We start from the raw sequence: 13,037 nt of genomic DNA on the forward strand, positions 1-13,037 counted from the left end.
ATGGCCGTCGATGAAGAAATAAAACGAAACGAAGTCGATCAGTTCATGAATAATCAGGGAAACCATGTCGTCGAACTCACTGATAGCCAATGGTTGTGTGACCTAGCGTTTATGGTTGACATTAGCGAGCACCTCTCCGAGCTCAACGTCAAGTTGCAGGGACCGAATCAGCTTTTGAACTCCTTGTTTGCAAAAGTGAAATCATTTGAAGCTAAACTACATCTGTGGAAAGTACAACTTGAAAACAATAAGATGTTCCTAATAATGATGTTCCTAATAACTTCCAACATGAAATAGTAGATCTCCAGAATGACGGTACGTTGAAAGCGATGTACCAAAACATTCCACTGCTCAACTTTTATCAAAGCTGCATAAATGCTGGTGATTTTCCAGTCATGCGGAAACATGCTTTGAAATATGTGTCTCTGTTTGGAAGCACCTACCGTTGCGAATCAGTTTTTGTCTGTAAATAAAATTTCGAAATTTTTAATGGCCCGCTTGTGTTATTTCTCATTTTATGTGGCCCGCAATACTGAAAAGGTTCCCCACCCCTGGTTTAGATAGTAATAACTATATTTGATTTAATCATCATCATCAATTTATCTCAAGCATTAGGTTCAGCAGTTCAGTTGAAAATACTTTGCAGAGAGTTTTGCATATTCGTGGTCACAAATATCAATATGTTGTTTAGCACAATGTTTTGACATTAGCTGATTCACAACGTTTTTTAGCATATTGTGTCTTTTGATCACGATATTCGAAAAATATGCGGCCGATCGAGACGATATTGCATGCGGCGTGGGGCGTTTGAATGACAAAACTACATAACGCATTCATTGGGCGTTTTTCTTTTGTCTTTATTGCGTCATAATTTCTGCTTGTAAAACGATTTTAATGCAACTCGATCTAATGAACTTTCTGTGTCGGAAAGGGGTCATATAAACAAACCTATGGTTGAAAACAATCGCGAACAGTCTGAACAGTCTTTGAGCTGTTAACGTTCTTTATTTGATATGTACAATGATACAAGTAATCAATAAATACTTCTCATTAGTACAAAAAGTGCTTAATGCCGAGGAAAAACAAAACAGAGCGAATTATATCAAATGTAGTTGCTATTCACCTAAAAACCGTACCAGCCTGTTTCACTCTTGTTGGGATAATCAGAAGATTCTTATTCCAATGGATTAGATAAAAGAAATGGTACAGGTAGATATGATGATGATTATGTGCCTGATCTGATACAGACGTTGGCGATCATGGTCTTCCAAACCCTTCTGTCTTTTGACATCCGTATAAAATTGTTCGTTTTGACTGTTGTGTTTGTGGCCCATTGATTCAAGCTGTTTAAATAAGTTAATCTTTGCCGACCTCTGCTTCTTTTTTCCTGTATCATCCCCAAAAATATAGATATGGTACAGATAGATATAATGGATGCTATTTCACGGATAAAGATTGTGGGTATCTAAAAGAAAATTCTCCTCTTGATGCTCTTTGGTAAAGAGTCGTTGTGAACTACTGACGCTACGGTGAAAAATGATGCAATTAGCTCACCGACTATGAATAGACTTGGTTTACCTTAGTAGCATGAACGGTACGTGTAAGAAAAGTATCAAAAACGTTATTCACTTTTTCATGCTGATATTTCAAAATGTTCTGATGCAATTCTTTGTAATTTCATAAAATGATGGTGCTTTGGTAGAATGTTTGTTGAAGCTCTGGCAACATTTCACGCAATGTATCACTTTTGTATTTCGCAGAACAATATTTCATTTAATAATTTCAAAGAAAATCTTTCACAAGTGACAAATTATTATTTCAGCAGACAGAATGCACCGCAATGGAATGTTATCCCAGCACAAAGCCTTGCACCTCGCTACTTGCCTGTTGTTCTATTGTTACCTGACTGAAAGTAAGACATGTGATGTCTGATGACGTAATAGCATGCGAATATCAACCACGATGTTTTCTAAGAAGAAAATTCTTGAAATATCCAACTGTTTTCAGCTGTTCACTAATCGTTTCCATTCCTTTTTACTAAAGGAAGCTTTAGTTCAGTGAAAATTTAATTTTGGTACGTTGACGTTGTACATCTTTTTTTTTCACAAGTAAAGTTGAATTCTTGAACATCACTTTTACATCGTAAAACATCGCAGCAATGCTGTAATTTGAGTCAATGTTTGTGTGAGGTGGCAGCGCTGTTACGATTTGACTGCGGTACTGACACGCGTGACAATTCCATGATTGCAAAATCTGTCATTTTTACATTGATTCAACGTCTGCAGACCAATGTAAAAATGACAAATTGTTTGTCAAGTTTGGTCTCGTCCCATGATATTGTTTTGAAATTACATAACACTATAACAATAAAACACAAATAGCACAAAACAAATTCCGAAAAACTTCGGCGAAGCGCTGTGCAAGATTAGCTTCTCACCAATGTTCAAATTGCAAAAAATTCCTTGTCACGCGCGGTGCGATGACGTTTGGGTTTTCGCGATTACAGTCAATCACTGGGACCCGAGTTCGATTCTCGTCTCGTCCCCCATCACTCATCACTTTGATTAAAGATTACTAAGGTTAAACCGGTAGCCGTTTTTCGATAAAAGTTATAAGTATAATATAAGTTTATAAATAATAATAAGATATAAGTTTATGCATTGCAAAAGCGGCACAAGTTTCCACACCAACAGGGAGACAGCGAAACGACTATACGGTCTACTGGTTAATTGCCGCCCCTACAGAAATGATAATTTTGTCCCTTCATATACAAAAGCCACCGATATGTTTGGTATTAATATTTTGCGAGTATTTTTAACCGAAGTAGGCACGAAATATGCACTTGTGCCCAAAGTTTTTTTTAAGTTGCCACCTTTTCCAGTCCATTGACGTGAATATCGATTACTGTCTTTTCGTCCAGTCACGTTAATGACGAAAGATGAATATGATTTATTGGGTTTTAGAATAATATCTGCTTGACAGAGTGCGGATTAATATAATGATACGAATTTATGTTTTATTGTCAATAATTATTTGTCACATAAAAACCTTTCCAGTCGTGATGGTTCTAAGTCGGCATGAGAGTAGTTATTTAATTAGCCACGACCCAATTAAAAGCTTTCTGTGGCTTAATATGATTTAACTGCGGCTTTACAGTTTAACTGTCTGCAGTTATTTAGAAACGTCATAAACACAATATTGCTGCCATCAAATAGATTCCGCGTCGTCACTTCGTTTGGCATCAACTTCTTATAAAAAGTGAGCAATTAGTAAAGGTCTTTATATACCGATCATTTGGATGGCTGTAAAGTGGAGTGAGTCTCAATCACAGTCTATCTGCCAAACCCACAATAAAGACCAAACAAGATATTCATTGGCACAATCCTTTAAATTCGCTCTTTTTGTTTTTGGTGTATGCGTAGTTTGAATATTAAAATTGCTTTCAATAATCCGTTTTTGGTGAAGAAAATGTATTTTTCTTTCAAAGATTTACAATTAAAATTTGATTCATCCAACAGAAATATTGTACGCCTTTCAAAAAATAGCAAAGATCTTTTATTAGTGTTCCTGCGACGTTAAATATTCTTTGATGCTGCGTTAGTTGAAGCAAATGCTCTGTATATCAAGTTATGATTTGTAGTGGTTTCTTAGTAAATTGTCGCATAATAATAATGAAGCCTTTTTAACTTTGAAATGAAGTAGGCTGTTACATTTAGATGCTTACTATGTTTGCATACAGTTGTATAATAAAATGACAGTATGTCGGCCTAACAACCTGTATAGAACAGTCTGAGCACTTTACTTCACTGTAAGAAAAATGGGCCACAGTCTATGGGTGCATTATACCAGCTCATCAGCTTAACTGTCAATCAAAGTTATATTCTTGGAAGGAATAAGCTGAAGTAATCCTCCATTTAAATTATAATGTTACCCCCGGATTATATTAATCCGTAAATGATCCAAAGTAACATTTGACGTTGATCGGTATCGGCGTGGCTTTTGTTTACAATGTCGTTTTTCATAGGCGCGACATTTCTTTGCTTTGGTTCCTTGAATTTCTTTTTGATTTCTCAGAAAAAGGCAAAACTCTCGCTGGAGAGCTTCCATTTCTTCTAAACAGCCAGTTCCGTCCTTTCTAAGCGATCGTGATTACAACTTTGTGAGACAGCAGCTGGAAGTAGCCATGCAGCTAATTCTGCCAGTCAATCAAAACAACAGCTTGCATTAATTTTATTTTTCCTTGTCAATTCTCTGTCTTTTATGTCTATTGTTTTTCAGCCCAGCAGTTCCTTGCTATAACTCCTGTTGATTTCATTTTTGACAGCAGAAAAGCTTTTCATCAACAATATATGGTAAAAATAAACCAATTTGTCTTTGGCCGAAAATAATTGAATTTATTAAAAATATAGATACGTATTGCTTGTTCTATAGGACTATAGCCTACTATGTAGCCTGTTTGTTTATCTTGCTTATTACTTTGAGTGATTGTGAGTGACATTTTTTACGAAATGGCTAGGACTTTTACGGCTTAAATTCCGAACCTTGAACTCTAAAACACAAGCAAATACCAAACAAAGATAAATTAACAACTTTCATTGTCATCAAAATGGGCAGTTATCAAGCCACCTTGACCATCAGTATTAACGGACAAGCCCATTGAAAGGGTAATTGGGCCCAGTACCAATGAGAGCCTAGAACTCCCTAAACAAAACAAAACACTTCCAAAAAAAGAATATGGCACTGCACAATACCCCGTTTTTATTCTCAAGCTAATAGAAAAGATTTAGGCTCACTCAAAATATCCCTGGTCCAAATCCAAAAGTAATTTAACTTTTAGAACCCTGTCAATGGGTGCATGCTGCAATGACAAACATTTGAAGGCACCGTCTATTGAGTGAAAAAAATTCAACAACTCTAGAGCTTTTAAATTATTTTCTTACGACCAAACGGCAAGTCGTTAGAAGGATCGTACGTGAACTCGCAGAGCCCTAATTGTCTTGGCGCTGTCGCTTCAACTTTTGACTTGTAGCTTTGTCAAATCACATCCTTTTACTGTACGAATAAAAATGAATAGATTTACATCTGCTCTCGAACCATTAAAATTCAATTCGTTTGTCCATATACTCAGGGCGTTGAGAGTGCTCCACGAATGAGATCTTCGGCCTCCAAATCCAGACACTTCTGAGAAAACGCCCTACATTGAATGAATAAGAGATGAGTTCTTTAAGTTCTCGAATCAGGGGCGCCGGAAGCGGGGGGGCGGATGCCCCCTGCCCTCAATTTTTTTGCAAATGGAGGGGCAGGGGGGCAATGGTGCCCAGTTAAAGTCATGTAAGCTACTGCACATTTTGCAATATAACAATTTCTGCTATTCGCTTTTATAATCTAATTATAATCTTTCATTTTTGCCTCAAAATAATATTTACGGCACAAAATTTTGCAACACAGTAGGCCTACAGGCCTTAAAACTCGTTTTTTTTTTCGGCAGCCATCGTGGCTTACCGGGAGCTCCTCGGCGCCAAATCTGCGTGCTTAGAGACCAAAATACAAAATAAAAATAACGATAGCACAAGTAAATAGAATTAAACTTGCAACAATGCTAAAACGATCACTAGCGTTGTTGAATTCTGGGCCTGGGCGACGTCATACAATAGAATCGTTGCACCACGCAATAACTGCTTCATCGGGATTGTAATCCAGTACTGCGGGACCATCTAACGACACTCGCACGAGTGTCTCCAATGTGGCTGATTTTAAAGAAGTTTGCCACTCCCCTAGAATTCTGTTTAGCAACGAAAAACAACGTTCGACATGTGTTGACGATGACTGCAAGGTAATAAAATAAGTAAAGGCGCTCGCTTTCCAATCATGCAATCCTGGTTCGACTCCCGGCTTAAGCTGGTTGTTGAAAAACACCGCTCACCTCTACCCAGGGTGCAATAAATTGGGTGGGCGTAGTTGCTGAAGTAAAGGCGGCCGAGAGAAAGGAACTGGCCACCCTACTCTCGTTAGTGCCGAAGGCTTGGTCTAATGAGAACCTTATCTTCTCGTTCCCCGATGCTTGGATCAAGTATGGGACTCACCTTTACCTTTAACTAAAGGACATTACTAAAAGAAGCATAATTTTTGCAAAATATGATCAAAAAATGTTTCCCCCCTCGGATGTCAACTAACCTAGTTCTCCTTTTTAACAACGATTCAATGTCCGACAACATCGAATCGACATAAAAACGACAAGATTGCCACTTGCCAGCCGATGTAAATTAGCACTTCGGATTTACACTCTGTTAAAATAAAACAAGACTTACAGCGCTGGTGATCGCAGATGGATATTACAAACAAGGAATTACAAACAAGACTTACAGCGCTGGTGATCGCAGATGGATATATTCAATCAATAACAAGTATTCCCCCAAAATGCAACAGTGGCGATTATGACGCGCTGACCTAATTTTGCATCACTCTTTGATACTACATATTTTCGACAGTTAATTCACGATCATTCTATTGCGAAATTAAATAATTGGCTAGAAGAGACCGGCGGCCAAACTTGGCCGATTGAAGAGGTAGCACCGGCGGTCAATTAAGCACTACTTAGCGGCCATAGCCGGCCGCCATAGCCGGCCGCCATAGCCGGCCGCCATAGCCGGCCGCCATAGCCGCCATAGCGGCCATAGCCGCAGGCTGCTGTAAGGCCTGACAGTAGGTTACATCATTATAACATAGCATGATGCCCTTCTTTGTATACCGGACACTTGTAGACTATCATTACTCAATACATAGTAAGCTGATAGATTGGCATTGTCGCTATATCTTAAAACTTGAAAAAAGATTGGCCTTTTAGTAAACAAAAGTGCCCTTTTTTCGTAATCTTGCCCCCCCAGTCAAAAATCGTTCCGGCGCCCCTGTCTCGAGCCCCTTGGAAAAGTTAGAGGCCTTTGAATTTATCTCGATCCCGGATCCAAAAGTCCCCATAGACCCCCCTGTCAACGCTACCGCGCATACATATTTCTCTTTAAATTAGTTTGATTTGTATGGCCTGGGAGTGAAGTGTAATCTATTTAACATTTTGCAAAACCACACGTCTGTGCAATTCACAATACAATCTTTTATAATATACTTTCTCAGGTACACGCTTCTCTGATCGCCATCCGAGAGAGTGTCTTGGAAAACCAAGGATTCCATGCCATGGAAGGCAATTGATTCTACCGGAGTTTTTCTGCGTGTTTCTGGGATGCTGTGTTCGAAAAACAAAATATGGAAACTTGTGTTATAAGAAAGACACTTGGAGTAAGTTTGTTTTATTTTCACTCATTTGACAAGTGCTGGTGGTGGTTCAAAGACAGATGGTGGTTCAAAGATTACTGAAAGCATGCTCTGGGTCCTTGACAAGATAATTTTAACAACATGCGAAAAGATGAACACGAAGAATGGATCCTTTGCTTTCATATTAAAACTTATCTACTGTAAACCTTTATTACCAACACAAGTCTGGACTTGATAGAAAGGGTGATTTGGAAACTCGCCAGATTTTCAGAATTTTGAGTTTCGTTGTTTGCAGTTGTTAATCTATAAAATCTTGAATAAAATTCACAATTTATGAAAGAAAATTCCAAACACTTCAACAAGTAAGAAAACTTTCATTGTCTCATCAATTATGATCTTTATAACCTCGTTACCGGTAAGCCCATTAGCCTTCTGATGGGTTCCAACAGGTCAATACGTCATCAATACCACACGTTGGCCAATGTGGAGAAACCTGTATTTGTGGTTAAATGCATCTTAAAACGTTTGGCAGAACGTTTGCTTTATTTGTAAATCAATCTATTTTAAGTTGGAAAAATTGTGTTGAAAATTTGAAGATTTTTTTGCTTTAACTTTTCAGCAATTCTGCCGACACATATCTCGATCGTTCCCTCTTCAACCCCAATCGTTGAAAGCACGTCCTTTTCCGTTACGACGTGAGTTTTTCAAATAAGATCTTTCAACAACAAACAGAGAGTAGTGGAAAACAAAATCACGTATTGATGATAATAATTTAATTGATGATGATAGGCTAATCATTTGTTTAAGGAAGCATCATTGAAAAGTAGTCTGAACAGTTTCACTTACTTGCAGAGGCTTACCACTGGCGCAGTCCCGATCAGAGGGATTGAACCAGTGAAGTTTGCGTTTGTTGAAATGTTACTGTGCAGTAAAGTTGCTACTTACTAAATGCTTCTATAAGCAGAGAGTCGTCTCTTAAAGGCCTCCTAAATGAAATTTTCAAATGGGAATTAAGCATTAAAATACGTAAACTGAACATTCAAGAATACATTTCAAAAAAAAATTACCGAACAAAATTTTTTTCAATGGCACTGGCAAGGCCCAAAGTCCAATGTTTCATTTATTTATCATTTTTTCAAAATGACCAAAAAGTGGAAAACTGTTCGAAAATACGTCACTATCGACAGCAATAACAAAAGCCACGTTACCAAATCTGATGCTTTAGCATCTCATCTGATGTTTTGAGCAAACTGTGTGATGTTTTGATGTTGAAATGTGATGTCTTGACGTACATACATACATACTATCACATAGTCTACAGTTAAATCGCCCGCAGTAACAACTATTGCGCAATCAGCTGATTGCTGGTTTATAGTGACGTAGACTGTAGTGTACAGTCGCACGCTTCGCTGCTCACGCCCATTCCCGTTTTGAAACATCTGACAAAAGCACGCACGGAATGCTGATCAGATCGCAATGGTAGCACGTTAAACACAAAGAACGTGTACAATCGCCAAGTCAATTTTTTTCTTTAGTACCCCTTTAAGCACCTTATTGAAAGGCACATAGCAAGAGAGGGTCCGTAAAAGAAGATGCATTCACTGCATAATATCACACTTTGCCAATTACTTGCACGTTTATGCTTGCAATAGATAAAGTGCACTCAGCAATAGGGTGGCTCGTTTTTGAACTTTTTTTTTTTAATTCTCTCGGGGTAGTGGGGAAATGGTGCCAATGAGTGAGAAAACAATCATGACAAAATTTGAGATTCGTAAAAAATTGTCTTCAGCCTCCTCATGGGGCCCAAAAATTGAAAAATGGGGTCAAAAACGAAATTTTTTCCAAAAATATTTTTAGTTTGGGTAGATACAATATTGTTTAGATATATCTAATTAACCTAAGAAAAAAAATTGAAGTCATTTGAACTATTCCTTCAGCTTCCTCACAGCTTCTGAAATTTGCTGAAAATTTCGCATTTTTGTTTGTGGTTACATAACTACAAACTTCGTCAGTGACGTAAATTCAAATAAAGGACGTCACTTTTTCTTACCAAATTAACCCAATTTCATTTAAAAATGACGCAACAGCTCAGGGCAGGTCTATAATAAGAAATACAATGACGTTTTATAGCTGGCAAAATGTCCAACGCAATCATGTATTATGTAATCACCCACAAAAATGCGAAATTTTCAGCAAAATGGAAATTTTCAGAAGTTGTGAGGAAGCTGAAGGAATAATTCAAATGATTTCAATTTTTTTCTTAGGTTAATTAGATATATCTAAAGAATATTGTATCTACCCAAACTAAAAATATTTTTGGAAAAAATTTCGTTTTTGACCCCATTTTTCAATTTTTGGGCCCCATGAGGAGGCTGAAGACAATTTGTTACGAATCTCAAATTTTGTCATGAGCGTTTTCTCACTCATTGGCACCATTTCCCCACTACCCCGAGAGAATTAAAAAAAAAGTTCAAAAACGAGCCACCCTACTCAGCAAGTATCTTTGAAAACTTCTCAAGTTCTATGTTAAAAGAATATTGTGTGGAAATTGCAGAAAGCCATAATGATCCAGGATAGGTAGTAAAAACCAGTGGCAGGGGGCCCAGGATATATTTTTCGGTCGGGGATAATCCTAGGGCCCTGAGTCTTTTCAGGAAGGACAACAACAAAGAACATATTTTCCAAATCATATTTTTCTCTTTGAAAGTGTCTTTCGTGGGGAGCTCGGGCTTTTCATTGATTGGAGCTCGGTCCAAGTTATTCTCAACGGCTCGGTGGCTTAGTGGTTAGTGCGCCCACCTCTGAACCGGTAGGCATGGGTTCGATACCCTGTCGGGTCATACCAAAGACTTTTAAAAATGGTACTGAGTCTAATTCCTGCTTGGCACTGAGCAATGGAACGGATTCGGGTAATAATGTACTCAGTTGCGCCTCTATACGGCTGCATTGACACTGTCTGCTTTGTAAAAGTGCTGAGAAGCAACGCATTCCGCAGTATAAAAGCTGGGTAAATGTCTATATCAGGGGTTCCCAACCTTTTTACATCGTGGCCCCCTTTGAAAATTTTGAAAAATCAATGGCCCTCATATTTCAGCCGCAAGTGTTTACAACTTTACATAGAAATGTTGTATTATTATTTTTGAAGCAACCAGGAATTAAAGACCATTTCATGAAGATTTGAGCAAAATGTACTAGTATTTTTATTAAATTTTAATTTATTTCTTTTGTTATATAGTGTTGAAGTGGACTTAGAGATGATAAATTAAAAAAAATTATTATTTTTGAAATTTTTCCATGGCCCCCTTGAAAAAGGCTCATGGCCCACTAGGGGGCCATGGCTTCCAGGTTGGAAACCTCTGGTCTATATGAACGCTTACTAACCACCGGTTCGTGGAGATTAAAATTCCAAAAGCAGGTTTGCACGAACTGGTACTAACCAGCTTTATCCAGTTTGAAGATTTACTAAAAATAATTTGCATCTACACTAAGACTCACCGAACCTCCACAACTAGCAACCACTACCACAATTTCTTCCCGGACCCCTGCATTGACTTCCACCTACCGGTAAGCACTAAACACGATGATTGGTTTATTCATTTGCTGTGGTTAGTTTGTTACCGTTGAATTACATCTATTCAGGCAAATAATTCATTTGATTTTCGTACTCTAAATCATTCAAACAATATTATTATATGCTTGATATTCACATGAAAAAAAGAGGGGAACGGTGACTGTTACTGTAGACTTGTTCCAAAGGGAGAGAGTTTATCGGAGCAGGACGTATTTGCCTTGCATCAACTGCATTGATGTTGTTTCCATGCCAACCGTGAGGTTCCTGATCATTCATTGTGAATCACAAGTCGGCAGGGAAAAGAGTTTAGCGGCCATTGGCTTTGTTGACCTTTTCTGCCGCGTTAATTATTACCACATGGTGTCGACGTTTAGCACCATTTCTACAACTTCTTTTGCGCGTTGTTTCTACAAACGAAGCGTACAATCCGTCATCACTCCCTAACAGAACAATCAAAGCCAACTGGATACTTTGGTTTAAAAATCGAAGTTTTTATTGAAAATTTTTCCACCGATTTTAAACGTTGGTAATTTTGTTCTGTCTTTCACTTATTTCAGAAAGCCATCCAAGAAAGATCCCAAGTCCAATCCAGATGACCTCATAAGACTTGCGCTTCTGACGCATTTCAGTCAACAATCCAACACGACACGATCGAATCCAAGTTTTGTGACTGCAAAGCTGAGGGAGCCACCTTACGGAAATAAATTTTCAAGTATCAAGTTTAATTTTTTGAGATTTGTGTGGCAAATTATGAGATGAACAATTTATTTTTAAGATCAAAGTAGCTGCAACGCTTGGTCAATGAAATTAAAATATAGCGAAGCCAAAATGTAGATTAACTACAAAACTCATGTTCAGCAAACGTTTCGAAAACTAAACTGTTTTCATCTTCATTCAATAGCACCGGAGATGAAGTAGTTTAGCTTTTAAAATGTTTGCTGAACATGAGTTTAGTATCTATTTTATTTAGTACATTTAGGACTCTTTATTTTTGATTAGAAAGCCTATCCAATCACCACCTCAGAGTAGACATGTCAACCTGAAAGACACTGAGTTTTCTAAGGAGAGCAGCTAAAAGTTGAGCTACATATTCAAAACACGCAGATCTTTTTTGGCCATTGATGGAGGAAAGATGACACAGCTGTGGATATTGCTTGAGATCTATTCCTCAGATTGACGAAGCTAAGAAATGCTTCAATTGAAAAATCCTTATGTAGATATATATCTTTGTCACCTCATTTAAACATTTGTCACTACCAAGAGCTTGCCTCTGCAATGTCATTATAAGAAGAAATAGAAAGACAAACACTGCTCTTCCAGAACATGGAAAAAGACAAGATAATCGAGACATTGTTGGTAGGACAATGCCTGAACAAAATAAAAAATAATTATTGGAAGTGATCTAATAAGTTTGTTTTAACTTCAGGGGAAAACCCTTTTCCTCGCAACGAAAGGGGCAGAGAAAATGACCGTGACGTCACAACTCCTGCTGCTGGGTTAATGGAGCCCCCAGATGTCATTGATCCCGAAATGGTAGAGCCTCCTCTTCCTCTTAAAAGAAATATCACAGATGTTTACACCTCTGACGAACGCGAGTTTCTCTTCTTGGTCGAAAAAGAGCTGGCCGGCGTCGATGCGAAATCTATGAACACGTCACAAAACCTTGTGGAGGGGCGGGAAACGGTCACAGTAGCTATAGCAACGAGCCAGTTTACGAAGATAAGTTCTTCATCGGTGCAGACGACAACTCAAAACCCCACAACCACGAGAGAGGTGAGTCGGAGTTAATTTGATTCATTTATTAACAGTTGTTGTCGTGTAAGCCTCTGGGGCCGAGGGTCTATTCTTTTACCTCTCCAGGTTCACGAAGTTTCCGGACTAAGCTGGAAGACTACTAGAGAGCAGCCAGTCTTTGGTTTCATCATCTAAGACATGCAGACCTTCCACTCCAATACGTGGCTTGAAGATGATGCAATCATTGATAATGGGGTCTGCGGTCTGTTCCTCAGCATCACATTTACAAGTAGAGGAAGAAGCCCTTCCCCATTAGTGCATGTTTGAGCGGAAAAGCCCCACGCCTGTACGGAGACGGTCAAGGCGCACCCAGGCCTGTCTTGATAGCGTCAGGTTTGTGGGACGGGTGTCGGCATCTGGGATGAATGAGTGAAGTCTGATGGTACTTGACTTCCATTGAGAGTTC

At 38.4% G+C, this 13,037-nt stretch overlaps 1 protein-coding gene across 1 annotated transcript in view; it reads left to right on the forward strand.

The window, feature by feature from the left end:
- Positions 1-13,037, forward strand: part of LOC145787881 (uncharacterized) — a 22,575-nt gene continuing 9,538 nt past the window's right edge. Inside the window, exons 1-5 of the mRNA XM_082599718.1 lie at positions 1-195; positions 7,129-7,195; positions 7,886-7,961; positions 11,395-11,549; positions 12,264-12,610. Of these exons, the coding sequence (XP_082455844.1) occupies positions 1-195; positions 7,129-7,195; positions 7,886-7,961; positions 11,395-11,549; positions 12,264-12,610 (840 nt within the window). The remainder of the gene's footprint in view (positions 196-7,128; positions 7,196-7,885; positions 7,962-11,394; positions 11,550-12,263; positions 12,611-13,037) is intronic.

This window comes from Aplidium turbinatum, chromosome 18, assembly GCF_918807975.1.
Source record: "Aplidium turbinatum chromosome 18, kaAplTurb1.1, whole genome shotgun sequence".
NCBI classification, from domain to species: Eukaryota; Metazoa; Chordata; class Ascidiacea; order Aplousobranchia; family Polyclinidae; genus Aplidium; species Aplidium turbinatum.